The sequence below is a fragment of the Siphateles boraxobius genome, unplaced genomic scaffold, assembly GCF_051911475.1.
Source record: "Siphateles boraxobius isolate OS27281-9 unplaced genomic scaffold, OSU_SipBor_1 9, whole genome shotgun sequence".
Lineage (NCBI taxonomy): Eukaryota > Metazoa > Chordata > Actinopteri > Cypriniformes > Leuciscidae > Siphateles > Siphateles boraxobius.
Genome location: NW_027509219.1, coordinates 17,492,066 through 17,507,398, shown reverse-complemented (window position 1 = coordinate 17,507,398; position 15,333 = coordinate 17,492,066). Strand labels below are relative to the sequence as shown.

Sequence of the window (15,333 nt, the reverse complement as noted above, 5' to 3'; positions counted from 1 at the left end):
AATGGAACATTTTAACGTGGAAAGGTCAACACTTTCTCCATTATGTCAAATTTCATTACAGAGCAGACAGCCATCTCTACCTTTCAGGTTAGACTTAATGCATCCAAATTGCAGCAATTACGATTTCATCTTTAAACTGACTTTTTATCAAGACAATGATTATTGCTACACATAATCATTTTATGAGTAAGAGAAGAGATTACAAGGGAAACAATTCTGTTCTTCCTCATAAAAAAGGGCTAAATAAATTTTAATATTTTTTCTTCCTTTCAGAATGGATTAGAGAAAAAAAATCTTTACATGCACTTAGAAATGAGTCACTTGTCATTTAAAACCTACCTGTCTAATCTATCAAGCACTCAACCTTTAAAATATGTTGGAAATATAAAGTCAACGACTGCTGCCTCTTTTCGTCAAGGACCTTCAAGGCAACCTTTATCCTTCTACTGAGTCCCATTTTTGTCTACTTCCAAGTGACTCAGTTTGACAGTATAAGCATGCTTAGTGGCAGTGTGGCCTTTAGTAAGGCTGAACTTTAGGCTTAGTCTCTTAATTACTCAGTTTATCATATTATTACCTCTGCAAAATGCCGAAAGCATAGGCTGGCTTTCACTTTAACAGAGGAAGAGAGCAGGGCTGGGAGTCGGTGACAAAGAGAAGACAGAGACAAAACAATACCTAAATATCTCTGGAACACTGCCAAATGGATGACCTCCACCCTGAATAAAACTGGCCAGCAGGATGATGAGGTTATACCAGGTCAATGTTCTTACTGTTGTCAACAAATCTTTTGATAAAGCTGGGACTGCTGCCTCTTTGTGGACAAAAGAAGGAAAACACCATTCATGAGAAAAATCAATCATACAAAATAAGTAGAAACAACATATGAGAACTGAAGTACATCATTATTTCAGTGTTACATATTTCACAATGCACTAATTACCTAAGATAGCTTCATAAGGAGAGGAAACTGTTATGTTGTACAACCATATTTATACAACAGTTAGTTCAAGAACTCAATTTTGATTGGCCGAGAGGCGTTCTGAAAGCAAATATCGGAATATTTAGTCATACAGCACTGGGACTGGGACAAGTGAGTCAATGAAACACTCACATAACTGATTCTTTTAAAAACCCAGATTCATGATTCGGTTGGTTCTGCTTTGGCCTGAGTACCAGGCAAAATTCTGTACAACATCTAAGTTGCTTTTTAACTTCTTTATTGAACTGTATGTTTCATAAAATCTATATCACAATCATAACCTTTCTGTTGTTCTGATTCAGAATATCAGCTGCCACATCAGTCCCATCACAGACGTGTAGATATATTCCGTACAATTGCACGCTTGCTTGTGTAATATTGCTTAATCATAATCCCAAGCTCCATACATATAATTCACCTGTTTACAAAAAAACAAATATACAATTTTTTATTTCACTTTAAAAAGAAGTCAATTAAAAGACAACATTATGACAAAACAATAAAAGGTCAATTGTCGAAAAGTGCAATGAATATCAGATCAGTTCAATGAATTATGTAGATAACTTCCACGGTATGTCTGTGGCCACCACCAAAAGTACAATCACCAATAATAGTGTGACTTGTATGTTGTATCTTTTGGATCAGAAGATGTTTGAAAGGCCTCGGCAGTATCATGTCAAATCTTGGTAGTTACAGCTTGACTCCAGACTGCCTCAGCAGCCAATCAATGCCATCCAGCAGTCCTGTCAGTGTTTCTGCAGTCGTGTCCTGAACCTATAGCATCACAAAACATATTGAAGCCTTATAGAACGCAACATTCATTTCTTATGCATGTCAGAAATTCTTTTCTAGATGCTGTTTGATGTCTTACCATCCAGGGGTTGGGCAGTGAGCTGAGCTGAAGCTGATGGGCAACGGTCACACAAGGAATCCTGCGTCTGTCTGCCGTCTCTCTAGACACACAGGAGAACACCAGGATAGGACGGGACACAGCACCCATCACAGGGTCTAACATAACCCTGATCTGGGCACTTTCCTCCTCCCACCCTCTGTCCGCTCCTCCAATATATGAACAAGAGATATACAGTATAAACTGCGAAGTCACTACATATACTTCAGGCAAAATGTATATTTGTGAACATAACTAATTGAATGCATTGAAGCATAAACTTTTACATTAAAAGTGTGCTCAAACATAACAATCCTACCTCTTTCTGTCTCAGCATTCGCCACAAAGATGAATCCATTCATAGCTTGGCAAACTTGATTAAACATGGGGATAAGGCTTAATGTCATGTTGGACTCGCTGTCATCCTGATAGACAAAGAGTTTACTGCGCAGACTGAGGTTCTCCAGGCGAGCTCTCTCTCGCTCCGTCCTAAATCACCAGACACAGACTCTCATTCATACAAACTGGATTATGTGACACATTTACACATCAGCTCTGAATGAAAAAAATATATAAAATTTCATACACGGCTGCAAATTAAAACATGAGCAACATAAACTACCATTTAAAGTTTTTTTTTGAAAGAAAAACTTTTATTCAGCAAGGATGCTATAAATAGAGCAAATATGACAGTATAACATTTATAATGTTAAGATTTGTATCTCAAATAAATGCTGTTCTTTAGGACTTCCTATTCATTAAAGAGTCCTGAAAAAATATTTGTACAAAAATATTTAGCGACACAACTGTTTTCAACATTGATAATAATAACAAATGTTTCTTAAGAAGCCAAATCAGCATATTAGAATGATTTCTGAAGGATCATGTGACTATTTTTATTGTATTTTTGATCAAATAAATGCAGCCTTGGTGGGTATAAGAGATTTCTTTTAAAATTAAAAATTTTAAAGAAGTCTTCCTGACCCCAACATTTTTTTACAGATTTTTTTTAACACTTCTGAATGAGAATAAACTAACCTCTTCTTTACCTGTTAGTCGAATACAAAGTCACAATATTGAATCTGTGCTGATCTTTGTCCAGAAAACTGATTCCTGATCCAATGCCTGAAAAAAAGAAGAAATCCCATCAATCGGAAGAGCAGAAAAAGCTACCACAGCACAGAACATCCATTTATTCAGTTCAATAACCAACTTGAATAAACTATAAGTAATTGCAGGGCACCATCAATCTGACGTTGAGGTATTCCTGCTATAGGCAGTACACCAGGAGAATTCATGATCGTGGTCATGAGGGAAATCTCTAACTGCTCAAGCCCCGGGCCGAACATGGCGAACTGTGGCTCTGCAACCGGTACAAGGGACTGGAAGAAGGAAGTCACAGACTCAAACGTTGCCCTGGGTTGGTGTCTCCACTGGTTTCGACAGGCCGGGCAGATGCGTAGATACCTGTGGGTGCCGTGCCAAAGAGAATATATTAGTAAACATTACAGGTTTTTGAATACAGGCTAACAATTTTTATAGATACAAGATCTATGCTCCCAGAGCATAGGGCCATCTGCCTCAACTTTAAGCACTTACTCTGCCATATAATCAAACTGCATCTGAGAGTCATCCAGCACTGCTGAGCCAGTGAGCCTGGCATGAGGCACTGATAAATGGTCGACTGACTGCCAGAGCTTCATATCACGCAACAGGAAGTACTTCCACACGACAGGGTCTCGAACCATTGACCGCCAGTAGGTACTGGTGCCTCCCAGTCTGCAGAGGTCTTGCGGAGACAGGAAGGTCATAATGAGAAACTGCATGTCAACCTGTATGTTTTGGAATATTGTTTAAAGAATTAGACCGGTCAGAAGTTTTGAGTTGGTAAGATTTTTTTTTTAATGTTTTTGAAAGAAGGCTGCATTTATTTGATCAATAATACAGTAAAAATAGTTATATTGTGAAATATTATTACAATTTAAAATAACTGTTTTCTATTTGAATACATTTTAAAATGTAATTTTTGCTGGTAATTGTAAAAGAGAATTCTTTTAGCATCAATACTCAGTGTCTCATGACCCTTCAGAAATCATTCTAATATGCTGATTTGGTGCTCACGAACATTTATTATTATTATCAAATTTTAAAAATGTTGTGGAAACTAATAAACTTTTTTAAAAAGTTTTTTTTTTGATGAGTATAAAGGTCAGCATAAATTTGAAATTCAAATCTTTTGTAACATTACAAATGTCTTTACTATCACTTTTTATCGATTTAATCTTGCGGAAGTATTAAATTCTCCCAATCTTTTGAACGGTAGTTTAAATAACACTAATAATAACGCTGATTATTTAGAGACATGTTCCGGTCTGCAGTTTAGTCTAGTCTACATACCGTATACATACTACCATCCTGCTTTACTTTTACTGCAGTATATTTGCATGTTGTGCACAGTAGCCTATGCAAATTCTCTACATGCATAGACATGATTCAGAAAATGCACTTGACTTGACCATCCATCTCAAGTGTGATAAATGAACTAGAAGTAATATCAACTGTGATCTCTTTTTTCGTCGGATTATTGGATCAGATTGACCAGATTATGTTTTTTTTTAATATTGAGGTAAACTTCTAAATAAATTGACAACAGGACCCCATTTGTTGAATTAAATAAGCACAGTAATGAGGTGATGTGGTAATGTACATTGACATGCAGTGTATAGGCTACTGTCAGTAATCAGTGCGTATATAGTAAGCTAGTATTACATTTCGAACATAGATAGCAGTAGTATGTAGGCCTACTTTTAATAAAGCGTCAGGTAAATAAATACTTATGAAATTCAAAGAATCGTGCCTTACCGACAGATTATCCAGAGAGGGGCCCGTGATGTCATCAATTGTCCCCTGAACATCACTTTGCTCATTTTTTTGTCGTCTTGTATCAAAAAACCTATCTCTAATACTCCTAAGACTTTGTACGACTATAGATCGGCTCAGCATACTGACACTTAATTGTAAACAATTTTAAAGACGGATTTCTATATGTAACCCTTTTAATAGAGTAATTGGCTTTATTTCAGTACATGATATTTTTATTTCTGCAGTGCAATCTGAAGTATTCCTTTGGATTTTCCCGGAACTGTCAAAGTTACACGTCTCTCATGTTTTCATAGGCGTGTATGCAACGTCACGTACATAGTGCATTGTGGGAATGGTAGTTTTGAAAACAGGACACTACAATATAAAAAACCGAGTACTAAGAGTTACACTTAAATATAAAATAAATAAATAAGTTACGAACTTAATTCAAACATAAAATGGAACAAATTAACAAATTTAAATTAACAAATTTATTATTTTATTTACAAATTTATTTATTTACACTTTAAATGTACATTTATTTTTCAATTCGAAAATTATTAATTTGAACACATTGTAAAAGATTCAAATGTCCATTGACGTCCATTTAAAATTAATTAATTTCCATTTTAATGATTGAATTATTAAATTATTTACATATCCCTTCATTTTACTTTTAAGTGTCACTCCAAGCTACTTAAATATTGTCCGTATGTGCCCCAGTTACCAAAAGATTGCAATTAGTCACAAAGTTGCAGATTTAGTTAGATCACAAGAGGACATTTCTCTTGTGCATATCAAACTACATTGGCTTCCTGTACGCTGCATAATTCATCTCAAAGTGCTGCTTAATGCTTTCAAAGCATTGTATGGTTTAGAACCAGGGGCCAGTTGTTCAAAGGTAAGCTGATCGGATTTTGGTTATCGGATTGGATCAAATCTTGAAAATGGGTTGTTCAAAAGGGAAAGAAGGAATCTGAAATCAGATTAGATCAGGGAATCCAATCCTAGTTTTAATCTGGATCAAACCATCAGTTTGTGTTGTTCAAAACTTGTCAGTGGGATTTGGATAACTTTGATCCAAAAAAACAGGATTATCCTGATCCCAACAGGGGGTAGGATTTCAAGGTGGATTTCAGGAAGAAAATGTAGTAAAACTTTAAAATTGGTCAAATAATAGATTTGTATCATTTAGTGTATATACTTTTATTTATATTTTGCACTTGACTTGTGTAACCGTTGTAACAGTGATAAAGTAGACATAGGCTAACAATTAAGCTATTCAGTATAGTAAAGTAAATATAAAATAAAAAAAATATCTTGTCCCCATGAAATAATCCCCCAAACAGATTTCAATAACAAACAAAAATAATATATTCATTTTTCGGTCATTCATCACCGTATATTAATTTCAAAGAAACAAACATCAGAGATGAGCCTGTCAAAAATAATGTCTAACAATTGCATCCCTTACTATACGTCCAGTCAGTCCCTGATTCTGACAGACCACCAGAGGTTGGTCTGGTTCTTCAACAGGCTCAGGTGCATCATAAACATCATCACAGAGAGGGACATTGCGCCTGGTAGCGATGTTGTGCAGAACGATACACGCAAGTATTATGTTGCATGCTCCCTGTGGTTCCACTCGCAAGTAGTTAAGGCATGCAAAGCGTCTCTTCAGAACTCCATTTAAACGCTCAATTGCACATCTTGTTTTGCAATGAGCAGTGTTGAAGCGTGCCTGCGCAGGTGTGGTTGCTGCAAGAAAAGGAGTCATCAGCCATGGTAGGAGTGGATAGGCACTGTCTCCTAATATTATGCCATCCGGTCGGTTGGTTTGGAGCTCTCTGTATAAAGCACTCTCTCTCAGGATGCATGCATCATGAACAGACCCAGGCCACTTCACGACACAGTTTGTGATGATGAGGTCAGCATCGCCCACAAGTTGGATGTTGATGCTGCGCCTCCCCTCTCGGTTGATGTACTCCCAATACCTCTCATGAGGTGCTTGGATATGCACATGAGTGCAGTCAATAACCCCAATAGTATTGGGCATGTTCCCCAAAAGAAAAAACTTGTGCTTGGTCAGGGCAATCTGGACATCCTTTGGAAGTGAAACAAACTGATTGACCAGGCTGGCCAATGCAATTGACACAGCTTTCACTACATCACTCACAGTTGATTTGTCCACTCCCATATTATCACCAACAACTTGGTAGAAAGTCCCAGATGCATAGAAGCGCAGACCAATGAGGACCTGTTCTTCCACAGACAGACTGTGACTCCTTCGGGTTCTCCGTTGAAGTTTTGGCCTGACAAGGTCTGCAATGTACTTAATATCAGCATTCCCAAAGCGAAAGCGAGCATACAGTTCTTCAGTGGTGTATTGCTCCAGTGGTTGTGCACGCTCAACATACACCCTTTGACGGTATCCTCTTCCACCAACACGGTGGTAGCGATGGACAATACCTGCCATGTCAGTGCCTCTCTCTAAGTCCTCTGAGAAAGGCTGAATATAAGATGGCTGTCAAATACCCACACACCAATTGGCTGACGTGCTGTGGCTTGTGTTCAATTAAATCAATCATGCCCAAGGCCTATAAATACTATGTTCACTACAACAGAAGCCGTGAAACCATGGACTCAAAAGGACCTAATTTCACTGTTGCAGAAACCCATGCACTGCTGGAGGGTGTTAAGTGCCATTATGCCTCAATAGTAGGAAGCTCTGTTGCAGGTGGAATGGTGACTAACAAAAGGAAGAAAGACATCTGGGTTAAAATCACCCAGAATGTAAATGCAATGGGGTCTGGCCAGAAGAGGACCTTGGAGCAAGTGAAATTTAGATGGAAGAATCTGAGGGCCAGAGCAACGAAGGACCTTGCTGAAGCAAAAAAACACCCAAACAGGCAACAAATCCTTTAAGAAAGGTGAATACACAGATGTGATTCTGGACATTATTGGAGGTGAGAACTCTAAAACTCTGCATGGGATTCCAGGTGTTGTAGGGGATGGTGAGCCTACAATTGTAGAGGAAAGTGAGCCAGTTCCTCCTAATGCAGAGGAAACATTCATTCTGGATCTCAGCCCTATTATTGAAGAACAACCTGGATCCTCACTGGTAGAGCCAGCAGTCACAGGAGCTCAGAAAAGAGGCTTGAAGCGTCCTTTGCCGAATAAAAATGATGATTTCTATGGATCACTTCTTAAACGAGAAACTGAAAGAGCAGAAGCACAGATACTCCTGGCAGAGGAACAAATCAAGCTGACCAAACTACAGCAAACCAAAGCGAAACTTCAGATCCACCTCCTAAAAGCGGGGCTTGGAATTGCTGGTCTCTCCTCTTCAGATGAAGAAGAACCCTGAACATTCTTTATTTCGTTAACTATTGGATATTTAGCCATTTCATTTTTTTTAAGACGTTTTCAAAATGTCCACAATGTATTTGTTAATGTATGTTTGTTTATTTTGTTGTGGTTCAGATGTGGGTCATAAAATAAATTATGATTAGAAGTGGATGTTTATGTTATTTTTGTGTTTTGTCTCAAAATAAGAAACACTTACAGTGACCCCATGTTGGCTCTTCTACCTGTTCTTTACATAGCTGGTAGCCCACATTGTGATATGTTGTCCCATTTAGAGCACTGGTAATCCGGATTTGGTAATCTTGAAAACTGTGTATCTGGATCAGGGTGATCCAGTCCAATGTTGCTTTGAAAAACCGGCATAAAAGTAAGACGGATTACCTGATCCTGGATAGGAAAAAATAGGATTTCCAAATCCGGATAATTTTGATCCAGATTAAATGTTTTGAACAACTGGCCCCAGAGTATGTTCTGATTTAATCAGTCTGCATTTAATGTGTTTTTGCGTTCAAATGAACAATTGCATTGTATGGTTCCTCAATCTCGCTTAAAATGTAAGGGTGATCCGGCCTTTTCTGTTGAAACTCCAAGGCTTTGGAAGGACCTTCCTCTGTCTGTAAAACATCTTCCAACACTTTAGTGTACATATTTTAGAGTGCGCTATCAACTTTTTTGCAAGTTGTTGTGTGGTATAATATGTTTTATTGGTTCTATGTTTGTTTTTATTCTTTTATTTATTCTTTCTGTACCACACTTAGGTTTCACATTGTGGTGTTGAAAATGCTTTAGAAATAAAGTTTGAGTTGATCTGACTTAGATACCTTTACAGATCAACTTCTGATGTTTTCGGAAAATGCTTATGGAGAAAAAAATCCCCACAGTATTAATGTTAATCACAGCCACCCATTAGTCATCTTTTGTGTGTTTACTTGAAACAACTGTACACATTCAACAAAATCATATTAATCAGTAAAAGGCACTAACATTATGTAGGGTTGCTAATTACCCCAAAACTGATAGCAATGTAAGCTTGAAAACGCATTAAGCACATGTCTTGGTTTTTAAAATAAATATTGTCTTATATTACACCAGCACCAAAAGTGTTTGCACTTCTCAGAACTCTCAAGCTGGACTAAACCATAATGCTTTTTGAAGTTTTAAGAATGTTAGTTGTTACTATTTTAACATTACAAGATTAGCAATAAGGGTTATAAAATTGATAATCATTGGGGACATGAAGGCAATCAGCAACCTTTATCTATTAACACTTCAAATAACTTTTCTGGTGTAACAACATCCAATGCATGTGAAACCAAAATATCACTCGCACATTCACATTTCAACATTTCTTAACCCAAAATTTATTTCAATGAAGACATAAAAAACAAAAACAAAAATGAACTTCCTTTTAAAAAGAATAATGACCAAAAAGTTTAGCTTTTTAAAAGTATACTATCAAAATATCCAAATTCCCATCTCTGAACATTACATCTGGTCAACGAAAGCAGTAAAGATGTAACTTTGAATAAGTGAGCAGAAGAGGTGTCATATACAAAGATGTTATTAAAAAGAAAAGGTCCATACTTAAAAATGGTCACGAATACTTAAATATGCAACATATATCTGCATCTCCCCCTCCATTGTACCATTTCTTTTAACATATATAAATGACATATATAAATGTAATGAACCAAAAATAAATAAATAAAAATTAAAATAAATAAAAAGTTGTGTGATGTTTTTTCAGCTGGAATAATTGTTTCCTTAAACAAATAGTTATTTGTTTATATTTTACATTAGAAGTATTATTCCACATTCTCAGCGAAAACACACATCCAGAAAGCAAATCTGGACCGGAAGATATGTGCCTTTTTTGTATTCAGTATTTATCTTTTTTAATCTTTTTTGTTTGTTTAATTTTTTTTTTTGCTAGCTTCAGAACAATGACATTTTGTGAACCTCCTCTCCTAAAAGCTCTCTCCAGGTTTACTGTAAAATATTAAGGATCTCCTTGGCATTCTCTGTGTTCCAGCCCTGACCCTGAAGTGGCCCCTCGCATGCCAGCACGTACTTATGGAGGATTTGTGTGCCAATATCTCGGAAATGAAGCCTGTCCTCTTTGCGCTCTGTGGTGTCCATGCTGCAGTCCTCATATTTCACTGCCCAGAAACACATCTCTCCAATGTACATCATTGTAAGCAAGTGAGTATCAGAAAAGATACCTATTGGGGGAAAGGGTAAAACATGGAATTAGTCAAGAAAATAAATACACACACACATACTTAAAACATTCTTTTAATTTTGATTAATAAAAATTGTATTCTCTAAAAATGACACCTGACAAAACTATAAGATGAACTAATGAACAAATCAATACATCTTGCCCATTAACTTCTGTTACTATGACTTTAAGAACTGTGTAATTTATTCTTACACAGCAAATGTTAATCACATTTAAATGCATGGACTTGGATACAAACCACTGCACTGTGAAAACCACTGAAATATTGGTCGCTATGCATTAATCCAAGTCATGTCATCCTCATTTATATTGCGCTTTTAACAATATAGATTGTTTCAAAGCAGGTTTCTACAGAGATAAACATATAATTTAAGGTAACAGAGATTGGTTTGGTTTTATAGTGGTTCTTGAATAATGTTATTTCCAGCTAAAGTTAGTTTTGATTGATCCAAGTACCAAGAATAAAGTTTACAAGCTTCTTTCTGATAGAAAATCTCTTCGTAATTAAAAAAAATATTTGAAGATACTGATAACCCAGTATCTAGAGATTAAAATGCTGTTAATCTTTACTTGCTTTGAAAATCCAACTCTGCAGAGACAGATTTTGAAGTCAGTGAATACGCAACTGGCATGTCTGGAGATTTCAGTTCCCAAATTCCAAACAAAACGCCACAGAAATCAATCAGTCGACTTTCAGTTTTAGAACAGAAAGTACATTTGCGAAGATGTACCTTCTGCCAGAAAATTGGCGGTTGCAGAGTCATGAAAAACCACACCATCGTTCAGCTTGACTGAGTTCCTCACTTGCAACATTCTCATAAGGTAACGCACACCTTCTTGAAGACACTGTGAAGACAGAGCATTGCAACACTTACTCAGTTCATGGCCACTAAAACTGGCACTGTGGAGTGAGAGGTTGGGGAAAGAACCTTAAGGAATGTGGCTTTGTTCTTCTTGATCCACTGCTTGCGCTGGTGTAGTGTATGGCAGTACATATATAATAATGCCCCACGCCTCCAGTATAGGCATTCCAGCAGCTCCAGTCCAAGCACAGACTGCACCTGAGACAAATCAGAGCATCACACTACAGTTACTCAGAGAAGAGTTTGCTCTGCTTCTTCAGGCTATGCCAATTAAGCTCTGAAAATAGATGCCTGTGGGCGATCAATTACGTGTGCTGTGTGTGTTTAAAGTAAAGAATATTTATTCTGAACACCCACTTGTAAAGTCAAAACGAAAAAAAATGTCTTGCTCAGGAAATCATCAGCAAATAATAAAACCGATTGTTCCAAGAAAAAGATCTTTTACAGAAATACAACACCTCTTGAGCAGGTACCAGTCGCCCTGCTAACACCTCTGGCTCTGTCAAGTCCTGTAGTAACTGCTGGATTTTGAAAGGAGAAGTGTCCTCAGGAAACTCCTGATCTACAAGCTTGTTTTCCTCATAGAATGTAATGTCCAAGACAACCTGTAGAAATGTTGGTAAAACAATGGGCAATGTGAGCCACTGCATCAAAATCAGGGTATCTGCAGAGTTTTTAAAATAGGCCTACACAAATAAAATTAATACTTTTTTAAAACTCAATTAAACAGGCTGGGGTAAAACATAGTAACTGCACATTTTAAACACTTAAGACCTGTTTTATTCAATATATACATTTGTATTGAAGTTTATGCACTAACAAATTATTACATATTAATTAAGTTCCTGATATAATACGTTTTTTTTAACACTGTTCTTCAGAATGACTGAAGGATAACACACTACACATGATACAAACAGACAGACCTGCAAATTGATCTGTATACATATGACAGACACCTATATTGTACATGACCATAACATATTACATTATTGCAGGTAGAAATAGACAAACTAACATATCTACATGTAGATCTTTACATGACAAACAAATACATGTATCGTAGCGTTACATGTTATATCAGATTTATCTGTCAAGGAACTTTAGACCATATGTTTAAAGAAAGACAATAAACAGATTGTTGTACCGATACTAGGAAAAACTCTATATTTAATGAATGTTAAATAATGCTTCTAGTCTTTCCTTTCCTTGACAGGATGAAATGACAGATGAACTTTATTGCATAACCAAAATACAAATAATATCCAGAAGAAAAAGGTTATGCATAATGTGGAACTTTATAAACAACCCCAAAACACTGGGACTCTTATTTTGAAATTTCTATGCTTTACTACTTCCAGCTGCTCATTCACAAAGATGAGATAATGCACTTACAATAATCTACATCATATTAAAATATAAACATCATAATGTAAACACTGTCATAATTCAACAGTAATGTGCAGTCACTTGGGATAAATGGGCGTCATTTAATGATTGTGAACTACTTTTAAACTGCGAGCCTGCAGAATGTGCAATTTTTTTGTCATTTATTTAACTTTTACAGTTACATTTTAATCACATTAGGTAATAAGACCCTCTAAAATGTTATTTAAGACTTTTTATCAAACTGATTTAAGGACCTGCAAAGACCTTGTCAAATCTGGGAAGAAAATGCTAATGTTAAAGTTTTTTTTTTATAAATTAACATGAAGGTTAATCTGTGAAAAATCTGCTTCAGGATAAACCGTTAAATAAAATAATAATTGAATACTTTGTTACCTAGCTACACCTAAAGAGAGCTGTTAGTAATAATAAAAGCAAAGTGACAAGAACTGTACATGTTTTGATTGGGGCAGGCTGACAATATAAAGATTACAGTTTAAATGTGCCTTACAATATAGCAAAGACAAATGATATTCAATGATATTTAAATGACATTCAAATACTTAAACAACATGTTCAGATTATTAACTGTATTATTCATACATTGACCATGTTAATATATGATAAGGCTATGCTTATGGAAATTCTGCAGGGTGAGATGCGTGTTATGTGAAGTACCTGTGTATAATCCTGCAGCAGTTTAGGGAGGCTGCTGCTCTCTCCTCCATGTCTATAATAGGTTTTCAACTTGTCTAGTATGGAAGAGGCATTCTGTAAGTAGTCATCATCTAGGAAGGGGAAAAAAACGTTAAGATATCATAGAGGGCATACAACAAAATAGTTTACAGTTGGAGGTATAAGAAAAAGAGCTGAGGTTATATTATTCTGTCAAAGCTTCAGTCCTAAATGACTGTGGAATCAGGCTTCATGAAAATGTCTATAAAAAGAAAATATTATACTTATTAGCCATTTTAATGAACGTAAATCTGTAATCAGATGCCTGAAGGGCAGCTTTTGGTACAAAACAACAAATAGAATAATTTAAATGTCACAATGACAAAGATAAAACTAGCTCTGTAAAAACAACTCTGCACTCTGACTGAAAAGAGCTTGTTTTAAAACTCTTGGGTAATTTGTTGTGTTTTATTCTAACACCTAGCCTGCCGAGAATCATATTACTTCAATAGAATCATTTAAAGTCACCACGAAATCAAAACTTTCTTATTTTCATGGAATATTGCAGTATTTATTATGATGAATGATTTATAAATGATTTGATATTATGAATTAAGTCCCACCCTACATATTTTTCTTGTTCGAGAACCCTTTTCACTTAGATATACGTAATGGGAAGAAAAGTCAGCATGAAACGGAAGCTGCGATAGTCTTTTCTTCCCTATAGTGACGTATGAGTGAAAGTGAAAAGGCTTCCTGAAAAAAAAGCAGGTGGGAATTGATATTTTTCATCAGGAGTTGATTGGATGGTTGTGGTTTGCTATTGCTGTGATCTCATGTGAGTGACAGGTTATCCCGCCTTCATCATCAGAGAAGAGAAGTTGTTGCAAGAGGAAGGGGAAGTTATTTTGATTAAAGATTACGACGAGGGCACATTAATTTATATAAAAATAATGATGTGCACGGATAAATCATTTATAATAAATAATGATACATATAATACACAAAATTTGATTTCATGGTGACTTCAAAGACAAGAACGCATTAGTATGTGTGTAAACTACGTATGACTGACAGGTTTTAAAATGCCAGTGACTTTACAGTAATAGTGCAGCAATCTGGAACATTTGAGACTATAATTATGACTGTTGAGTGACTATTTGTATATTAAAATGACCTTTGGTCTGACTGAAGTAGGCAAAGTACTGCAAAAAAGAGATTGATTGTCCGTTACATTCCTTTTAGTCTTTCACAATTTGTAATATAAGGTCGTTGGAAAGATATGTTAGTTATGGCTAACGTTACACCTATAATATATCACATTGTAAAATAACAAAAGTTACGTATAGAAGTTTAATTCAATGTATGTATCATTGTGTTCTGCAAACTGCACGACCACATGCGAATTCACATCATGCAAACTGCATCGAAATAGTTAGCTAGTCAAACATTTGAAAAATTACACCACACAATAAACGTGCGTTGCCTTTTAAACTACCGCACGGTTTAGCATGACTATTAAGACGTTCTTGTAAACTTGTTAGTCAAACATGCCCAGTATAAACAGGGTTGTAGAAGGGAATGGAAATATTTGTTGTGGTTCGCAGGAATGCTAACGCAGAGCGGCTAAGCTAACTAGCTAACGATGACAACAACGGGCTGATTCGCCCAACTAACCTCACTTTCTTTAATAACGAGAGTCTGGTTTTACGCATTTGACGCCACGATTCCCAGTTACCTGGTTTCTCGGTTCGAAGTGTGGCACACTTGTTATCTAACTCAAAAATCCTCCTCTCCAGCTCGACGCTTCGTCTGTAGTCGTCGGCCATGACTGCAAGCGACAGTCACGTGACGAGCGCGCGATAGCTCACGTGCGGAGGATTACTGGGATGTTTTGTTCTTTCATTTCATTCATAAATGGCACCCCTGGCACTTAAATCCAACCAGAAGCTTATTTTGTCACTCCTTATCAAAATTACCCTCACAATACTCGGTGTTTGATTACAGTGAATTGAAATGAATGTTGGCAGTAGTGATGATGTGAAGTCTGAGTCATTTCAACGAATCG

At 36.3% G+C, this 15,333-nt stretch overlaps 2 protein-coding genes across 4 annotated transcripts; both read right to left on the bottom strand.

The window, feature by feature from the left end:
* Positions 1–217: 217 nt before the first annotated feature.
* fbxo4 (F-box protein 4) lies at positions 218–5,060 on the bottom strand. Of its 3 annotated transcripts, none has more exons than XM_077222719.1 (7): positions 4,734–5,060; positions 3,471–3,703; positions 3,115–3,338; positions 2,921–2,996; positions 2,191–2,360; positions 1,854–2,041; positions 218–1,756 (listed from the first exon to the last, which is right to left on the bottom strand). In XM_077222719.1, the coding sequence occupies exons 1-7, from the start codon at positions 4,872–4,874 to the stop codon at positions 1,673–1,675; spliced, it is 1,116 nt and encodes a 371-aa protein (XP_077078834.1). In that variant the 5' UTR covers positions 4,875–5,060; the 3' UTR covers positions 218–1,672. The 3 variants fall into 3 exon arrangements, with proteins under 3 accessions (XP_077078834.1, XP_077078836.1, XP_077078835.1); XM_077222721.1 differs by lacking the exon at positions 4,734–5,060 and adding an exon at positions 4,296–4,438 and having other exon boundaries at positions 3,471–3,660; XM_077222720.1 differs by lacking the exon at positions 4,734–5,060 and adding an exon at positions 4,296–4,434.
* A 4,376-nt stretch (positions 5,061–9,436) lies between these two features.
* On the bottom strand, positions 9,437–15,273 carry rimoc1 (rab7a interacting mon1-ccz1 complex subunit 1). Its single transcript, XM_077222612.1, has 6 exons — positions 15,004–15,273; positions 13,269–13,378; positions 11,663–11,809; positions 11,271–11,402; positions 11,073–11,187; positions 9,437–10,321 (listed from the first exon to the last, which is right to left on the bottom strand). Exons 1-6 carry the CDS (start codon positions 15,092–15,094, stop codon positions 10,086–10,088), a joined length of 831 nt encoding a protein of 276 aa, XP_077078727.1. The 5' UTR covers positions 15,095–15,273; the 3' UTR covers positions 9,437–10,085.
* Between the last annotated feature and the right edge of the window lie 60 nt (positions 15,274–15,333).

Coding starts and splice junctions, on each gene's coding strand:
- rimoc1 (XM_077222612.1), bottom strand. CDS start 15,094: ATGGCCGACGACTACAGACGAAGCGTCGAGCTGGAGAGGAGGATTTTT. Junction 11,403..11,662: donor GACTGGTACCTGCTCAAGAG/GTGTTGTATTTC, acceptor GATTTGTCTCAG/GTGCAGTCTGTGCTTGGACT. Junction 10,322..11,072: donor CGCCAATTTTCTGGCAGAAG/GTACATCTTCGC, acceptor TTCCCCCAATAG/GTATCTTTTCTGATACTCAC.
- fbxo4 (XM_077222719.1), bottom strand. CDS start 4,874: ATGCTGAGCCGATCTATAGTCGTACAAAGTCTTAGGAGTATTAGAGAT. Junction 3,704..4,733: donor CCTCTCTGGATAATCTGTCG/GTAAGGCACGAT, acceptor CAAAACATACAG/GTTGACATGCAGTTTCTCAT. Junction 2,361..2,920: donor ACTTTGTATTCGACTAACAG/GTAAAGAAGAGG, acceptor CTGGTGATTTAG/GACGGAGCGAGAGAGAGCTC.